The 16,195-nt window shown below is 31.1% G+C and overlaps 1 protein-coding gene across 2 annotated transcripts; it reads right to left on the bottom strand.

Annotated features, from left to right (window-relative positions):
• Nucleotides 1-1,996: 1,996 nt before the first annotated feature.
• Nucleotides 1,997-4,282, bottom strand: LOC120074379 (WUSCHEL-related homeobox 9-like). Of its 2 annotated transcripts, XM_039027481.1 has the most exons (4): nt 4,084-4,282; nt 3,212-3,997; nt 2,591-2,805; nt 1,997-2,218 (listed from the first exon to the last, which is right to left on the bottom strand). In XM_039027481.1, exons 1-4 carry the CDS (start codon nt 4,223-4,225, stop codon nt 2,213-2,215), a joined length of 1,149 nt encoding a protein of 382 aa, XP_038883409.1. In that variant the 5' UTR covers nt 4,226-4,282; the 3' UTR covers nt 1,997-2,212. The 2 variants fall into 2 exon arrangements, with proteins under 2 accessions (XP_038883409.1, XP_038883408.1); XM_039027480.1 differs by lacking the exon at nt 1,997-2,218 and having other exon boundaries at nt 2,385-2,805.
• Nucleotides 4,283-16,195: the final 11,913 nt, after the last annotated feature.

Raw genomic sequence — 16,195 nt, 5'->3', positions numbered from 1 at the left:
CAAATTATTGAAATAAAAAGAATGTTACATAGTGCTATGTGTTTATGATATATATTGAAGGGAAAACTTAACTATACTATCCTGATTTTTTCTTTTTCCAATGATACATATATTTTTAAAAAATTAATGGACAAAAACAACCAGAATTAAGATCAGGATCAAGTGTACCTAAAAATCTCAACTAAATTGATACATTTATAATACTCTCATCATATCTTACGACCAAAAATAAATCTCATTACTGTGAAAAATAAGTACATAGAAGTTTGTAAAGCAAGCTAGAGGCAAGCTTTGACAAACAAAACAACAAATGAAATTGATTTGTTACAGTCTCTTTCAATATATATTTGTTGAAAGAGACTATGCCAATAAACTTTGGCTTTTTATTATTGTTCTTTTTAGTTTTAAGGAGTCTCAATTGTCCCACTGGTAAAGAGAGCATAGATCATAACTCAGATGATATTTGAATACATTAGCAATTACGAAGTCCGCAGTTGAATATCTCCAATCTCCATTGCACTAAAAAAATAAATGAATAAAAATCTCACACTCGTTTAAATTCAATTTTTGAAATTGACTTGACAAAAAAATAAAAATGTATTCTGTTATAAAGTCAAGGGGTACGAAATAAACTTTATCTTAAATTTAAAGATTGTCGAAATTTAGACTGAAGTTATCAATTCTTGCTTTTAAAATATTTGTAATTCAAATTTTATTGGTTTATTTGAGAAAGTATAGTCAAAGTTGAGTTTCCCTATCCCTCTCTTTCTATGTGAAACGCATTTATGCAAGAAGCTGGCCTATTAAAAAAGGATTACTCTACCTTCTACACTCCAACGACTCTAAATATTAAAGTGAGTTTAGTTTGACAATAATTGATATCGCTCTTCTTTTTGAAGTTTCAATCTCTCAATCCTATTAAAAAAAAAAATTTAAATTAACATAAAACAGCCAAAGGTATAAACTCAACCCTTTAATTGAACGGACTAAAATCAGTTAAAGAAGTAATTAAAGTCCATATTCACTAACTATATTCTCATTTTGTAATGATCACCAAATGACAGTCTCATAATTAATGAAAGGGTAATAGGGAAATTTCCAATCAATTTAAAACCAGGAATTTGAAAACAATAAAAGTCAATGAATTTGATTAGGAAAAAGGGGAAATAATTAAGTAGAGCAGTTGCTAGCACAAGATACTGGTGAAAAGGTAAAAAAAACTGAAAGCTTTCAAAGGCAAAAATCTTTTTTTTGACTGGGAACAAAGTTGGCAACTTGAACTGAAATTAGGGTTTTATTTGAAAAAAAGAAACTGTAAAACCAAAAAAAGCAAAAGAAATCCTAAAAAACTGGCAGAGTTTAAGACAAATGATATCATCTAATTTGGCTGTGAATCTTCCTCTCCTCATTAACTGCAAACTCAAACGTCACTCTTAAACATTATTCTAGCGTTTAACTATGGTCAAATTCACTCTTAATTAACTATTAATTACTTTTCACACCATTTCAATTTGTGCTCGAGCTCCTTCCTGGCGGGTTGATCTTCTTGGTCTTATCTAGTATGTTTTTTCTTTTTGAACTCATTGTCCTCTCTGTTTTTATTGTTGTCCCTAGGCGGTTTGGGGTTTTTTGCGTTTATGTTTGGTTATATTCTAGTTTTATCTTGTTCGATTTGTTGCCCTGTCTTGTGCTTTGTTGCATGTCTTGATCTCGCAGACTGTGGGATCCCCTTATTGTTGTATAATAATATCATCTATTCTAAAAAATCTTAGAAAATCTAGTCTCATTGCATTATTCAATAAATAAGACATTTCTTACCTTTAATCAATACTTCGACAATACAAGCTCAATCAACCTCCAAGTTTGCAATTGTTTTTATACAAATTTCTGATTGAGATCATACGACTTAACTAGTTTTTTTATACTCAAGTCAGGTCACCGCAAAAGTTAAAGAAAGAATCTTAAAAAAATCACCACGTACACATAATCAAAATTTGGAAATAAAAAGTCCATTGAAAAAAAAAAAAAAAGATACAAATTACATTGCCTCAAGGATTTATCTTGTTCATCAATTCTGTCCTCTCATACATTGAGCTTTGTCACAAACAGTAAAATCTGAACCCTAGCTACTCAAAGATAGAGATAGATCAGAGGCACAGGAAACACATGCAGCTTCATTATTCCCTAGTAGTTCCCTCCACATTCCACTCTTCTATATCTGCATATGGAAGGTTTAAAAACAAAATAATCATAATAACAAAACTTTATATTATGCAAAGAAAAAAAAATAGGCATGTTCAAAATATCATGTTCTACAAGTTTAGTGAAGTCAATTAAATCTAATTATTGATTTTCATGCTAATGATATCACTACTATTGCTCTAAACTGACATGTTTTGATGTCACTAATATTTTAACGCTTTTAAAACTATGACGTGATGAGAGGCGATGTGGATGTGTCCATCTATTGATCTCTCAACCTCTAGTTCTTTGTTAAAAAATATGTAATCCTCCGCATTTTTAATAAAAAATTGAACCTTTTTTTTACTTTGAATTAAGATGGATTAGAAGGAAATGAAAAGGGGCTAACCAGATAATAGTAAGAACCATGTTGGAGTGAATGGAGAGTGAGACCCCAGTCATTGGTGAGAACAGGCTGACCATTTGAGTGAATCAAAACGGCTTCATTACCAAAAGCCTCTCGTACATTGAACGGTCCAGAAGCCACCTCGAACGCCACACCATTGATGAACACCGTTGATTTCCCTACACAGCTTTGACCTACTCCACAAACTTCACCTACACCTGCAAACACACGATCATTATTCCTTCTCTTCTTATATATATAAATTCTTTATTTTCTTTCTAGGTCAAGGGGGCCTCAAAAACCCATGCACACGTCCATCTAACGCTACATAATTCATCATAACCTAAAACTCGGCCCCTCAAAACCCTTTTTCTTCAATTCATATACATCTCTCAAAATTAACATCTTTTTTAACCTTTTTTTTTTTAAAATAAAATAAATTTCAACACCCTTTCCTCCAATTCTCTTCGACCCATTACTCAAAATCCTTCCTTTTGAACAAGGAAGCAAAAAATACATCAACCCACAAGCCAAAACATCCTTAATTGAATCACATATAACTTTAACTGGTTAAAACATAAACATCAAATCTAAGATAAATATGTGGTTAGTTTAATTTTTTACCTTGAGGAATTGCATTGGTAGGAGATGGAAGAGTGGTGAGAGGGGTGGAAATAGTGGTTTGAGGAAGAGTGTGATCAGTAGTAGAGGAAGTCAAACAAGGATGAAAATTCATAAACTGGGGCTCTAACTTCACCATATTAATCTTGTCTTGATCCAAATCTTTCTTTAAGTCCTCAGTTTGTGGGCTCATAATTTCACTCAACAACAGGCTTGTGCAAGGCCCAACTCCATGTTCAGGAACTTGCTGAACTACACTGCACAGCTCTGAGAAGCAAAACCCTTGACTCAAATTACAGCTTCCGCTGCCACCGCCACTCCCGGTCTGCGACACCGGGAAGAAAAAGGGTTCAGGCAAGACGTCGTTGGTGGGTTGTTGAAGGTAGTTCTGAGTCACCGAATTGTTGGAGGTGGGAGTCCTAATGGGAGGTTTTTTGGGAGAAGATTTGTCAGAGGAAGAAGAGGAAGAACAAGTGGTGGTGGTGGTCGCGGCGATGGAGACGATGGCGGTGGTTGTGGCTGTGGCGGTTTGGGAATTATGATTGGATTTAGAGTTTTGGATATGGCGGAGTTTGTTTTTGCTTCTGGATTTTCTGTTTTGGAACCAATAAAAAACATTGGCATCACCAACTTGTCCATATTCTTGCAATTGAGCTCTAATTTTTCTAATTTCATCTCTAGGTGGATTCACCATCCCAGAATTGAAAATTGCTTCAAGAATCCTAATTTGTTCAGGTTTTGGATTCCATCTTGGTTTTGGCTCTGGACTTCTCTCTTCACACCCACCAACTATTTAAAAAAGAAAAAAAAGTTGATCATATCAAAATATAAAACTCCAAAAAGAAAAAAGAAAAAATTGAAGGAAGAAGAAGAACCTGTAGTGTAAGGGGCAGATCTGAGGCAGGTAGTGGCAGTGGAAGAAGAAAGATTAGTATTGATATCATGTTGCCATTGGTGGTGAGAATTGCAAGGTTTGGACTTGAACATGCTAGGCCAATGTCTGTTTGATGAAGCCATGAAATGCCTTTTTGTTTGCCTATGATATGATGATATTTGACTCTCACTCTCAATACCCTCTTCAACCTACACCCAAAAATCTCAACTTTATAGGCCTACTCAAAAAAAACATTTTTACCTTTTTTTTAATATTACACAATAAAAAAAACAAACATTTTTACCTTTTTTTAATATTACACAATAAAAAAAACTAGTCCCATCTTTAATTTGAGATCAGAGATCAAAGATATAATTTTTATAATTTTTTTCAAAACCCCACAACAGGAATCCCCTGTGTTTGAATTTAAAAACTTAAACCAAAAGGGGATTATTACTAATAATTTAAAAAAGAAGAGTACTTTTGAACTTTCTTTTGATGACTTGTTAAAAAGTAAAAACACTTTTTGATGAACTCACTACTAGTAGGGATCAAAGATCAAAAAGTAGAAGAAAAAGTTCATGGTAAGAGATGAAAAGCAAAATAGAAAGATGAAAAGGGAATTGGATGTTGGGGGCTAAATTAGAAATTCTTTCTCAGAGGGTGACAGAGAAGAACCCCTCTTAATGCCAAAGCTTTGCTTTACACAAGTGAAGTTCTTTTTTCCCCCCTTATTTTTTTAATGGAGAAAGAGAGAGAGTGAAAAGAAGAAGATTAAGTTGGGGTTTTTTTCTAGGGTTTACAATAGGAGGATATTAAATAGGAGGGAAGAGAAAATAAGTGTTTGGGATTATTCTAATACAAAAGGTTGTTGCAAAACATAAATAGAGGGTGAGAAGAAGTAGAGACCAAAAGGGTTTTTTTTCTTTTTTTTTTTTCCCCTTTTTTTCTTCCTTTCAAAGTCAAAAGGAATACGAAAAAAGGTTTAATTTTGATTGGAAAATGGTGATGGGGGGATAGTAATTGCAAGCTATAGTTATATTGGAGAAATAAGGTGGAGTTTTTGGATTGACTCGAGGGATTAATATTTATTGTGACTCTTTTATCTTTTTAATTAACTTTTCACATATATAATAGTTACCTTTTTTAGGAAAAAAATGAAGAAGATAAAGACTAACCCATTTCTCAAGGCCGTTTCAAAATTTCATACTTATGAACTTAATTAACCATTTTGATGACTCTTTGTTCTTCTTATTTAATAGTGAAACAACTCTCAAACAGTCAAAACTTTTCAAAGCTTTTTAACTTTATGAATACAGATTAAAATGTTTGACTTTTGACTCATCTTTATATATCACAATCTCATTACACACAAATAAAATTAAAATATTTCAAAAGAGCGATAAAGTAAATTTATTATACGGTAAGATTAGATAATTTGGTAGATGTATAAAAATAGGCAAAACAGCCTAATATGCACTCAATTATGTTTAATAATATAAAATATGCATATACGTGATTTTATATCAAATTCAGTAAAGATAAAAGAACATTACTAGAAATAATGTCAACATAAACCTAGTTTAGCGGTTAAAATATGTTACTATGATATAATATTCTAAAAAGATAACTAAAATTTAGTAAGATAAAGTAGTAAAAAAAAGATTATAATTTAGTAAGAGAAGGGAATTGTACTCCTATCCTCATCCACAAATTATAATTATTAACTCACCATAATAATAAGTAGAAAAATATAACGAGATTTCCAGTCTCCCTCTCTATTATCCAGTGAAATCACAACTAAGAGAATGAACTCTAGTCCGACTCTATTAAATGACTTGAAAGATATAGGATGAACAAGAGTCGAAAGATGAAAGTGAAATACCAATACTTTTTTCAAAAAGAAAAATGTATTATAATAATTTAGTGGGAAATGAATTGAAAAGAGAATATGAAGATAAAAAGAAAGAAGTTAGGTTAAATTAGATAGATAGTTGGGGTATAGGGGATATGAGCAGTAAAAATCGTACCATTAAGTGAAAGAGAGTTTTCACTATCAAAGGCTTGCACGCAACACACATAGTAGCGCTGCCAGTATACACTAGAGACATAATAATATAATACACACATACACAGCACCACCATCACCACCAACAACAATAATAATAATAAAACCCTTCATTTCAAATTGTTCAATGCAAGCAAGGTTATGGGCTGTGGCAGCTGCTTAAGGATTTAGCTTCTGATCTGTACCCCTACTTCTTCCATACCAGTAGTACGATTTATTATTCCGATCCACAAACCAAAAATAAAAATAAAAAATCGATTTTATTTTTAATATGGGATATTTCATATTTTGGAAGCATTATTCACCATAAAATTAAAATAGGCAATGACAAATATAATAGTTTTATTAATATGATGAGTGTTTATATATTATATGTTAATGGGGGTGATGTAAAAAAAGAAAGAAAGAAAGAAAGAAAGAAAGATTGGGATATTTGATATTATAAATCGTGTCTCCAAACCCTAATCTCCACATGTGTGTGTGTATGTGTAAATTTTCAACTTCCCATGCATAAACAGATACCAAAATGAAGTCTTCATGTCGGCGCTATTCCGACATGCTAACCTCACCATCATCCCGCCGGTGGGTGCCATCTCATCACCTCACCTTATATTATGATTATTGATATTTTGGTAAAATTTTGAAGGGAAATTTTTTAAAAAAAAAAAAAGAAAAGAAAAACTATTTATACAAAATAGTAAAATTTAATTTAATTTAATTTTTTTTTTATAGAAATTGATAAAAGTCTATCCATATCTATAAGCGATAAAATCTGATAAAAGTCTATTATTGATACTATGCGATAGACGCTGATAGAAGTCTATCAATATATATATATATATATTTTTTGCTATTTCTGTAAATAGTTTGACTTTTTTTCTATCTGTAAAAATTTATAATTTTAAATGTGGAAAAAAAAAGCATGCCACATTAATTGTTGTTAATTGCAAATTTTATGTGAGGTTTCATCAAATTATATGGATTATTTATAATTTTTTTTAACAAAATACTAAAGGTAAGTGGGATCAGGGAGTGCATCGGGACTTCTCAACTAGGTTGACACCTCCCTAGCACCTTCATCATGTAGCCGATAGTTTATCAAATCATAGACACTAGATTCTATCAATTAAAATCATAAGGACTAATTTTCAATTTCTCCAAACTATAGGGACCAATTTTGTAATTTAAACCAAAAATTGCAAGCGAACAAGTATGATAATTTCAAAACGTAGAACAAACCGAAATTGTTATCAAACCAAGGGTAAACTTTTAGAGATTTTGGCCCCTATAGTTTGAAGATCTATGTAAACGCACAATCTTTTCTTTCTTTCTTTCTTTTTTTTTTTTTCTTTTTTAATAGAGTACTAGAGATCGAGGAATCAAGAGGCGCATTTGGACATCTCAACTAGGTTGATACATTCTTAGTGCCATCGTCAAGTCCTGGTTCCAAAAGTGATGTATTGATAGAAAAGCAAATGTACAAGGAAAAGAGTCCAAAAGATTACATAGGGGGAGAACTAGAGGAAAGTCTTCCAATTTAGCGGTATACAAGTGACATCATAATTTCCAAAATGATTAGATTTATTATTCCATTGTGCAGCAAAGTAAATGATATCTTCCCAAAGATGACCGATAGATTTCTCTCTATCATGGAATGTTCTGTTGTTCCTTTCCAGCCAAAGACACTAAAGACAGACACCAATTAGATTACACAACAATATATTATTCTTTGAGATCAGACAGATGTGTGTGAGAACATAGCACATGTCAATCAGAGTATGAGGAAGGAGATGTGCAGTAGTATCGTTCAGCTTTATCCAACAGTTTCTGACATAGAGATAGTTGATAAAGGTATGTTTAGCTATTTCTTCGTTTGTTTTATACATAATGTATTCATTTAGATTGAGGGTCATCTAGTATTAAGGTGCTTGTGGAGGATTGTTGACTTGAATTAAACATACAATCTTAAAAAGTCAAAGATTTAAATTAAGAAAAAAACAACTTTTTCGAAATATAGGGATTAGATAAATACACAATCTTAAAAGGAGGAAACAAGCTAATTTAACCAATATTGAAATAAAAATAGTCTTTTAGCGAGTTGTTTAGTTGTTTAAGTTAAATAAAGGGTGTGATTGGTTTGGGATTAGGGTTAAAAAAAAATGTGAATAAAGTCAGATTGGTCAAATGTGCATTTTAAAGAGAGATGGTTTGTTTTATTTAGCCATCAATCAATGGCATTGACAGTGAGTGGAGGGTATAGGCCAATGAGGGGGCCAGGGGAGGGCCCTGGGTGCCTATATTCTGTGTAAATACTTACTCTGATGCCAAATGCTGCTGTCAAAAACAGATTCCCTTTCTTTTCTTTAACCTCTCCATTTCTTCTCTGAAGTGTCACTTTGTTAAGATCCTAGCCCTCTCATTTCTCTTTCCCCTCTCCTTTTAGATTCTATGTTTTTGTTACTGTTTATTTTTTTATATGCCTCTGCATTTTTATCATTAGTAGGGTCCATTTATCTCCTCCAACTTTAAATACCATATAGTTTTGACTAACCTAAGTATAATTCAATTGGATTTCAATTTTGCATCCTCTATCATTTGTTAAACTCAATATTATGCATTATTTCATCATTATGGTAGTTTACAAGTTTTGTAACCCACTTTTATGTAATGTTTGAAGGGTCAAAATTGTGTAATTTAGTGAAAAGAACCCAATCAGTGGGAAAACTTTTCATTTTGAATTTCATAGGTTAGTCCTATTGTTGACCCCTCTTTTTTTTTTAGACTTACAAGTTTTCGTAGAATAATAATTATAAGGGTAACTGTTTTAAATGGAAAAAACAGTTAAAATATTTTTAAATATAGCAAAATATCATTATTTATAAGTGATAGACACAGATAGATATCTATCTGCATCTATCACGGATAAACCATGACATTTTATTATATTTGTAAATGAGAATACTCATTTTCCTATATTTGAAAACAATCTCAATAATAATAATTGCATAAAACTAAAACATGTTTCTTTTTTTCTTTTTTCTTTCTCTTTTAAAAAAAAAAACACTAGAGAATAAAGGATTAGTAGATGCACAAAAATATCTCAACATGTTTTACCAACAAATAAAAATTACTCACCAATAATTTAGTTTTTATTTTTTATTACAAGTTATTCAAAATATAGGTTTTATGATGGTTTCCACTTTATATAGTTATAGTAGACAATTGTACTTACATTGTGATAGTCAACCATTTCACATTATTTAAGTATGGAAAATACTTGGGTGAATTGACACCTTTCAATTTCTTTTTATAAAAAAAAAAGTGATTAAAAAAATATTTTCTTTGTCTAAATATAAAATATGGGAATATGAAACTTTAGGTACAACCTAATATTCATCTTTACATATATGATTCATTTACTAATCATTTAAAGAACATACTAAAATTGTATTACAATATAAAAGAAAAAGATTACATAAAACCCAAACTTTTTAAGAATCCTAGATTCACCCAAAATAACAACTACACTCCAAATTCTGCCTAATCCCAAAACCTCCAACTCACCCTCCCTTCTTTTACACCTTTTACTAAACAACAAATATGTCACATTCCAATATATCCTAAAGTAATAAATAATATCCCTAACTTCAATTTCCTACTAATATTCTTAATAAAATCAATTTCAACTCAAAAGAAAAAGAAAAAAGAAAACATTCCCTTCCACAAAATTCCCCAAGGCTAAAGCAAAATGTATTTATTCCTGTTCATAAGATGAGCCCTTAGTTTAAATGAAGATGGGATGATTATTTGGGGACCAGTAAGAGTGTGATGAAAAGGGGTTTGTTTTTTTGTCTATGTTTGGGACAGACAAAGAGTAAAGTTAGCAGAAACTAAGGACAAAACAATTTTAGGAACTGGAACTGGACTTTAAACTGTACTAATTGTTTGGCCTTTTTCCACTTTTCATTTAATTTCTCTATCGTACAAAAAAAAAAAAAAAACAAAAAAACCCTCTCTCCCATCCCCCTCCTTCTTCTCTTCTTTTATTAACCCCATTTCTACACGTTATGTATTTTTCCTTTTTTCTTTCTTTCTTTCATCTTTACCTTCTTATATCTTCCCCTTCCTTTGCCTCCTCCTTATATAGAAACTCTCTTCACTCTCCCATCAATTCCTCTTTTCCACATTCCTCGTGTTTCATTCCTTTTTATATAAAATTAAAATCTCTTTCTTACATGTCCGTGATAAGATCTCGACTAAGCGATCACATTAAGAGTGCAACAAAAAAAATCGAAAAAACAAACCAAACCAAATCGATCATATAAAATTGGACATTTTGATTTGTATTTGACAAAATCGGTTTTTTTATTGAAAAAACCAATTCAAATCGACGAAATGGAAGCAAATGAGGTTTGAATATTATGGAATTTGTTTGGTATGTGGCAGAGGTGGATTATAGATGAAGTAGGGGAATATTATAAAAAGAAAAAGAAGTGTTAAATTTGGGATGAGAGTGCACATGATTACAATAAATGGAGGAAGGGAGTTTTGAAGTTAAAATATAAATTAAAAAGGGGGGGTGATTATTATTATAAAATAAGGGTGAAAGATGAAGTGGGTATGTGTGTCTAAGCTAAATTTGCGGCAACAGAAGTCAGTAAATGCTAACGTGCATGCAGTAAATACACATAACATGCCTATGTGTATGAGATTTTAATTGCTTTTCGTTGAGTCCACATGCACCCACCCTTCCTCTTCTTATCTTTTTCTTATATAATATTATTATTACCCTAATTAATCTTCTCCCTTTTCTACACCAACTCATCTCTTATACTTTTTTTTTATCAATCAATTTTCTCATGGCACTGAATTTTTTGGGAGAGAAACCAAACCACCCATTACATATAAAACATGTTACATTAATTTACTAGTGCATTCTAGGCTGTGATATTGTAAGGAGTGCAACATCAGGTTATAAGTGCTAGAAGCTTAATTCTCGGTCTAAAGATTAAGATACAACGGGATAATCATGGCACATTAGATAGTTTTGATAATATGATTTATTGAATTTATGTTAATAGTTAGTCCTAAAAACTATTTAGGATATTAAGTCTAAAATAGAAATTCAAATGAACATAAATTTTTCATATTCCATCAAAACAAACATATCTGAACTAACATACGAATGTGTTAACGACCAAAAAAATTGAAGTTTGAATCTTCCTATCTTATTATACTAAGAAAGACTTGTTGTGTCTCTAGTTTTGAACTAAAATTAGAGTCTATTAAAAAAGTTTGACTCACTTTTTATGATATGAAATAACTTTTTGATTTTCTCGAAATGGGTTGAAGCAATCTCCAAGAGCTTAGTTTGGTAGATTCACTACCTTCAATGAATTTCAAAGGTATAGTCAAGGGCATTCAGATCACACTCTGTTTACAAAAAGGTTAGTATCAGGGAAAATTGATGTCCTTATTGTGTATGTGGTTGACATTGTCATATCTAGTGATGATGCCTCATAGATTATCACGCTAAAGAGGAGAATGGCTGAGGAGTTCAAAATTAAAGACCTTGGAAAATTGAGTTATTTTCTCGAAATGGAAGTGACTCGTTCGAAAGAATGAATTTCAGTTTCTCAGCGGAAATACACTCTTGACCTACTTAAGGAGACAAGTATGACGGGTTGTAAACCAATTGATACCCTATGGAGGTTAATGCTAAACTCAGTAACTTGAATAACAATATTCCGATTAATAAGAAAAGATATTAGTGTCTTGTTGGGAAATTGATCTACCTATCTCATACCAGACCAAACATATCTTACGCTATCAGTGCAATCAGTCAGTTTATGCAAGCTCCTTACAAAGAACATATGAAGGCTATGGAATGCATCCTAAGATATTTGAAAACTACTCCCCGTAAGGGGTTGATGTTTAGGAGATCTGACAAACGGTGCATTGAGGCTTACACGGACGTTGATTGGGCAGGTTCTGTTGCAGACAGAAAGTCAACATCTGGGTATTGTACCTTCATGTGGGGTAATCTCGTTACTTGGAGGAGTAAGAAACAAGGGGTTGTTGCCAGAAGCAGTTGGGAGACAGAGTACAAGGCCATGAGTCTAGGAACATGTGAAGAGATTTGGCTGAAAAAGGTCCTAACGGATCTTAATCAAGACAGTGTTCTCCCGATGAAACTTTATTGTGACAATAAAGGTGCAATGAGCATCGCAAGCAATCCAATGCAACATGATAGAACAAAACACGTGGAAATTGATGGACATTTCACCAAAGAAAGGCTAGACAGTGGCAGCGTTTGTATTCCCTACATTTCCTCCAATCAACAAATTGCAGATGTTCTCACAAAAGGGCTTATCAGACAAAACTTTGATTTTTGTGTTAGCAAGTTGAGCCTTACTGATATCTATGCCCCAACTTGAAGGGAGTGTTGAAAATAGGGGAGTTTTACCATAGGGGCATTTTTGTCTTTTATCAATGCCCTAGGGTTTCCTACTATTCTATTTATATGTGTAGTCTCTGCATTGTTTGTATAAAAAAGAAATAACTTTTTGATTATATGAGTGTGTTGTATGTTAAAGTTATTTTGTATTTATGATCTTTTCTACTACTTTTTCAATTGGAAGACTTTTCTTTAACCCCTCATTTATAATCTTTTATCCATCTGTTAGTGTATATTATGTTGAATATTTAGCTTAGTCAGAATAAACCAACAAATGAAATACTAACTAGAAATAAATCCCTAAGGCGAATAAATAGATACCAATAGACCCAACAAATGAAATAAACCAAGAAAGAAAAAAAATACATAAAGGAAAATACTAACTAGGAATAAACCCCTAATTTACTTTAACATCCTCCCTCAAACTCAAAGTGGTAAAGTAACGGATAACTTGAGTTTATGAAGCGACCGATTGAAGCCGATGACAAAAACCAAAGAAAACTCCTGAATCAAATCATGGAAGATCTGGGTTAAAGACAGAACCCATGAAGAACTAAAACACAGAGAACTTCTTGGTTGGAGAGGGTACCCATGAAAAATTAAAACGTAGAGAATTTTTGGGTTGGGGAGAATGTCCACAAAGTACTAAAATACATAGAACTTCTGGGATGGAGAGAATACCCATGAAGTACTAAAACACATAAAACTTCTGGATTGGAAACATAATCCACGAAGAATTAAACACATGGGGGCTTGAAACAAAGATTCTCATGGAGAGATCTAAAACAAAACCCACGAACTATTGATTTGAAAACGAAACAAAGGCCCTGAAAGATCATAAAACATAACAAAGGTTGAGACTGAAAAACAAGAATATAGGATCAACTAAGCAGGTGGACAAAATTTGGATCTGCCTCGTCGATGGTAGATCGACGAAGGCAGAGATCGAATAGAAACGATGGCTAAACATGTTAATTTGGTATATTATATCGAATAATTAGCTTAATCAAAATACAATACTAAGGCGAATAAATAGACATCAATAGACCAAACAAAGAAAAGAAATCAAGAAAGGAAAAATACATAAAAAGAAAAATCGGTGGTTCCTATTTGGAGAAGAATCAATAGAATAGCTAATAGCATAAAAACGGATCCTAGTAAAGTACAATGCTATAAAGGAAAATACTAATTAGGAATAAACCCCTAATTTACTTTTACACCATTAATTGAACATCTTTAAAATATCTTCTTTTGAAAAAAAAAAAAAAGGCCAGGAAAATGAACAAGAGTGATTTTCATATTTTAGATTGTGTTATTTGAACCGTATTTAATTGAATATAGCTCGGTTGCATTTTCTAAAAAAAAAAAAAAAATTTATCATGTGTCAATGGGGTAACATATTTCTATTCTCAAATTCAATAGTACAAATTTTATGTGAATTGAGTTATGCTCATTTTGTCGTTGTGATTCTCTTGTTAAATAGGGTAGTCCAACATTTTACTTATATTTTATTAATATAAATAGGCCACTAAGTCGTGTATTTTTATAGAAGTCAAGCATTGAAATCTTGATTGCATTATTTGCATTCTCTTGGTATCTTATGTTTTTCTATATTCACAAGATGCCTTTATGAGTACAAAACATTAGTAAATGTGTCAAAGAAAATTAAAAACAAATGTTAGATTTTGTTCCCAACCATGTATGCATGAATTTCTTCCTTCTATATTATAATTTTGTTCTGTTATGTTGTCGAATCGACAAATCATATTCTAAATAAATTACCGATTTGTAATGACTAAACATTGGTCCTAAGGAAAAAAACATACAATATGGCACATTACATAATTGTATTATATTTATATGAACTAAAATAATATAATTGCATTATAATAAACAAAAACGTGTCTTAATTAATTATCAACTACCTCCCGTAGACTTTTTTCTTATTATAATATATATTTCTTGAAAAGAAAAAATCAAAATTGATAATTGAATCGATACCATATATATCCGCGCGAATCAAGGGGGCATCACCTTGGGAAGTTAAAGAGTAACGATCTTCTTAAATACGTTTTAATTATATTTGCCTTTTCATTTTCTAATTATAATAAACCATTAAAGCATTAATTAATTAGAAGGGAAAAAGGAAAAGGCAGTGGTCAATAGAAAACGAAAACCAAGCTTCAAACATGAAAGAATGCCTGTTTTTGTATTGGGATTAATGAAAAAAATTTAAATTAAAAGAGATGCTAAGAATCCAAAATGAGGGTTGGAAATATAATTCTCTAAACTAATTTAAATTAGTACGGTACAATTGTTTCGTACATAAAGTAAATTGTGTTTTAACTTGTTAAAAAAAATGTGTGATTTTAATCTTATACTTCACATGTTTTTGTTTATTTATTTTTGTGATAAAGTATTTAATTGAAGGATTGTGAGATTTGATGTGAAATGCATGTCTCAATTGTAAATTTCGCAGAGAATTAAGATAAAGCAAAACTTGAAGAACAAATTAAACTTCATGAGTTCCCTTCCACGAACTCCCCAATTCTCCTCGAACAAAAAACAACAATCCAAGATGACTACTACTATTAGGTAATCCTCTATATTCTTCTTAGGGTATGATGAGAATAAAAGAGTTTGTGGGCTCTGGGAGGAAGAATTTTTTTTAGAGAAGAGAATTTACTTGAGAAACTTACTTTGGGAGAGAGCTTCCCAACTCTCACTTCCACGATTGAGTGAGGAGAGAAAATAGAAGGAGTATAACTCCCTCCTAAATTAAATTTAAATTTAAATTTAATAAAACTTTAATATATATAATAACCAACTTATCATATATTATATATTAAACTATATGTTATATCGAATATAATATATAATTTAATTTTTTTATATTGTATTAAATGTAATATAATCTATAGTTTAAATTCTCTCAGTTAATCATGATATTTAATATAAATCAAATTTATATTAAATTTAATTATATGAATTAAATCCATATAATTAGTATTTTGAATCATATTCAAATATTTAATTTCTCTCAAAATAAACTTTATATTATAATATATCAAATATATTATATTAAGGATTTTTTTTTAAATATAGAAAAAGGAATCAAAATATTTACAAAATATAGCAAAATTTTAGAACTATCAATGATAGATACTGATAGACACCGATATACTCAGTCTGATAGAAGTCTATCAGTGTTTATCAACGTCTATCATTGATAGTTCTAAATTTTTGTTATATCTTGTCAACGGTTTTATCATTTGAAGTAATTTTCCTTATATTAATTACATCACATATAATTAATTTAAATTAATTATATAATATATAATTAATCCCATCAATTAATTTGAACCATTCTAATTAATCCAAAATTAATTCTCAATAATCCCAATTGAGCTACAGAAGGGACCTTATGGACCTGTAGATTGAAGTTCCAATGATACTTGAATAATTAATTAAACTACTAAACATCCATTAACTGCCAGTGACTCCATTAAAGTTCGACAATTGCACTATTCACACTATAGATATATTTCTATGTCCATTGGATATAACCAGTCAATAGTGCGATGACCC

This window comes from Benincasa hispida, chromosome 3 (genome assembly GCF_009727055.1).
Source record: "Benincasa hispida cultivar B227 chromosome 3, ASM972705v1, whole genome shotgun sequence".
In the NCBI taxonomy this organism is placed as follows: Eukaryota; Viridiplantae; Streptophyta; class Magnoliopsida; order Cucurbitales; family Cucurbitaceae; genus Benincasa; species Benincasa hispida.
This window is presented reverse-complemented; position numbering and strand designations above follow the sequence as displayed.

Coding starts and splice junctions, on each gene's coding strand:
- LOC120074379 (XM_039027480.1), bottom strand. CDS start 4,225: ATGGCTTCATCAAACAGACATTGGCCTAGCATGTTCAAGTCCAAACCT. Junction 3,998..4,083: donor ATCTGCCCCTTACACTACAG/GTTCTTCTTCTT, acceptor TTTTTTAAATAG/TTGGTGGGTGTGAAGAGAGA. Junction 2,806..3,211: donor TACCAATGCAATTCCTCAAG/GTAAAAAATTAA, acceptor GTGTGTTTGCAG/GTGTAGGTGAAGTTTGTGGA.